This window comes from Solanum stenotomum, chromosome 1 (genome assembly GCF_019186545.1).
Source record: "Solanum stenotomum isolate F172 chromosome 1, ASM1918654v1, whole genome shotgun sequence".
Lineage (NCBI taxonomy): Eukaryota > Viridiplantae > Streptophyta > Magnoliopsida > Solanales > Solanaceae > Solanum > Solanum stenotomum.
In genome coordinates, this window is record NC_064282.1 from 21049856 (window position 1) to 21053206 (window position 3351).

At 32.1% G+C, this 3351-nt stretch overlaps 1 protein-coding gene across 1 annotated transcript; it reads right to left on the reverse strand.

Annotated features, from left to right (window-relative positions):
- Positions 1-1623: 1623 nt before the first annotated feature.
- LOC125864172 (agamous-like MADS-box protein AGL80) lies at positions 1624-2736 on the reverse strand. Its single transcript, XM_049544112.1, has one exon. It carries the CDS (start codon positions 2734-2736, stop codon positions 1624-1626), a length of 1113 nt encoding a protein of 370 aa, XP_049400069.1.
- Between the last annotated feature and the right edge of the window lie 615 nt (positions 2737-3351).

Consider the following 3351-nt stretch of genomic DNA (forward strand, 5'->3'; position numbering starts at 1 on the left):
ACGACAGTAAAGTACACTTAGAATACTAGATTTAGTAGTAGAAGAAGAAGTTCAGAAAATTGGTTCACTTAAAATGAGAGAAAATCCCTCAATTTATACAAAACAAATGGTAGTATGAAAAGGTACTTATTGTGTCGTATCGGAAAGGTCACAACCCTTTGAAAAAGTCACAATCTTTAGAAAAGGTCACAACTTTCATAAAAGTCACAACTTTTCATCAAAGTCACAACACTTCATAAAAGTCACAACTCTTCATGTTCCATTTACACCTTTTATAACCCAAATAATACATTATTTGCAAATTAAAAAATTTAACGCTGAGAAGGTCACAATTTAAATCTAGTTGTATTTTTAATCATATTTAATTAGTCCTATAATTAAATTTATGTTATACTATATATGTAACTTGTGAGCTAAAAGTTTAACGGCCAAGCCAATTGATTCGGTTTTCTTGAAATCAACGAATGGACTTGAAATTGTAGATCCATTTTGTCATCCACGCGACTCAGACAAGAATCATATATCTTACCCACCCAATGTTGTTCAGATTGAATTTCAAAGATCTCGTTCGCTGTCAAAGTGAATTTGGTGAAGTAGTCTCTTGCCCTTGTCACCTGAGATAAAGTCAACCGAAAATCGTGATCGGAGTCGTGGTATGAAGATGATGATTTGAAGATTCATTCGACAGAGAAGGGTGTCTTGGTTGCCGATACCGTAATTGAATGAATCACTACACATGGCAACAATAAAAGTGGAGTTTGGCACAGATCAAAGGGAAAAGCAATGAGGAATTCCACTTTGGAAAGGAAAATGACAGTTCCAAACGAAGGACCCTGGGACAATCTTTTCGGTGTCCAAGTGTCAAGACTCGAGGGCTTGTGTCTGCATAACATAACTTAAACATAGTTATATCTTTTATCTTATTTTATGAAGCATAATAAGTAAGTTTATGTCATACAATATCTTTTGCAAGTTAGTAAGCTTAACATATCCTTAACTAAAAAATGAATTATCTCTCACTAACCTATTTCCTCTCTTCCAAATATAAATAAATCTTGATCTAAGAAATGTTATATATGTAGGGATAACTTTTTCTTTTCTTTTTCTGTTTTTGTTTTTTTTTTCATATATATTATATTTTTCAAGAAAAAACCATTTTCCAGGGAGAACAACTTTGTTTATAGCATTTGAATATAACGAACAAAGAAGCAACACTTATCATAAAAAAATCTTAAGTGAAGAAATTTCAACCTGCCTAGCAATATTTGGATTAAATATCTTCTTTAATTTTCTTAAGAAAATAATAATCTTCTCACCTAAACATTCATTCATCATCATTTTTTATTTTTTTTCTATTATAATTATAAATTTGGCGACCATAAAACTCAATTCAAAGAAATTCTGATCAATTAAACAAGCAATAGTAAAATTTGAGCAATTAAGAACTTATCCAATGTTCTAATAGTAAAACACATAAAATTAAGACAAGTACTATATATTTTGTGTTTATTATAATGTTCTCATACTTTAATTAACATTACACAATAAAGTACTAGTGTCATGCTTAGAAATCTATATGAAACCAAAGTAGAGACATTTCTACTAATAATTAATCCTAGATCCTTATAAGTTGTTGTTGTGGTGGTGATTTGGATCTTGAACATGAATGTCGAAAGATGTATCATCAAGTAAAGTCATTATCTCATCATCATTTAAGCTCAACAACTCAGAAAATGAAGGACTCCGTGGAATGTCAAATGATCCATTAACATTTTTCTCCATTGGCACTGATGCACTCATTGAGAGGATATTCGTCAAAGGGTTTGTTTGTGGTGCCATTGGAAGAACAAGCATTGATGAAGACATTGGATAAGCCATTGTATAGGTCATTTTAGGATACCTTTGTGAAGATGATGATGAACGAACCTGTGAAAGATCAACAAATGGAACCATTTGAGGAGGAGTCCTCAAAGGAAACATGAATTGAGGCACTTGAGTAGGAGCGCTTGAAGGACCCATCAATGGAGCCGTCAGAGGAACTATCGATGTTGGAGTTACATCAGGAACCAAATTAAGAGGAGCCCTTGGCCTCTCAAAATTGGTCCCACTAGGTACGGTAGATGGAACCAAAAGAGGAATCTCGGATAGTGCTGGAGTATCAACAGGGGCTAAAAGAGGAGACCATGACATGTCGAAGTTGGTCCCACGAGAATCCATCAGTCCAGCAATTGGTTGAGGAGCATTCGATGTAGAACCTTCTTCGTGAGTTTTTGCTTCGATCACGTCATCTATCAGTTTGAGATTTTTATTAATCACATAACAGAGATCGTTGAGATCTTCTAGGTGCATACTATTGGGCATCTCTTCACCATTCAACAATCCATACATTTGGTTTGTATACTCCATTTTCTTGTTTTCCTTCCTTACTTTCTCAAGTTCATTCTCAATTTTCTCGATCCTTTTCGTGATTATATTTTCTTGTGTTTTCATGTTTTTTGATCTTTCCTTCTCTGGAAGATCGAAAAATTTTGTAAAGATGTCGGTAGCAGCTTCATGATTTGGAAACATCCCAGGCTCGTTGTTGTAAGGGCTATTGACTAAGGTAGCCAATTCAACATCGCAAAGGGTGTTGAGTTCACGAGCCTTGGTTAAAAATCCTTTTTTTCTTTTTCTATATGACACTCTCCTCTTAGTATTATTTTCAATAAAAGCAAACTTCACTTTTGTTCTACCCATGATCAAAATGAGGAAGAGGAGGAGAGATGCGTTTATTAGGATTTGGGGAATGAAATGAATTTATTATTCTTACTGTTGTTGTGTGTTTCTTTGTTAAGAATTGCCTCCTATTTATAGGGTGGAAATTAAGTTTTTGAATTAGAGGATACTTAGTTGTCAAGGGTACTATTTGGGCATGAAAATAAATGACGGTAGATTTGATATCAAATTAGATTCTACTTGACATAAATGTAGTTATGACTCTAGTCTTATGTTGAACAAATCTTTTTGAGTCAAACTTTTCTTATTAGGAAAATAATTTAATTAATTTAGATCTAGGTAAGTATTATCCATCAGAGATGACCATAGAGTATTAACAATGTTTTTTTGTAAAGAAAGTCTAAAAAGTTGTATATTTTATTTATGATTGTAAAAAAAATATTGAAACAAATGAAAAATTGAAAAATTGGCCGAAAAATTGAAGGATTAATTTTTAAAATATTTAAATAATATAATACAAATTAATTTAATGATTAATAAAATTCAAATATTTATTGAATATTAAATGAAGATATGTGTATGATTATTATCGTTGTGGTGCTTATAAAAGCACATTATAATTTTTTCCAATTTTGG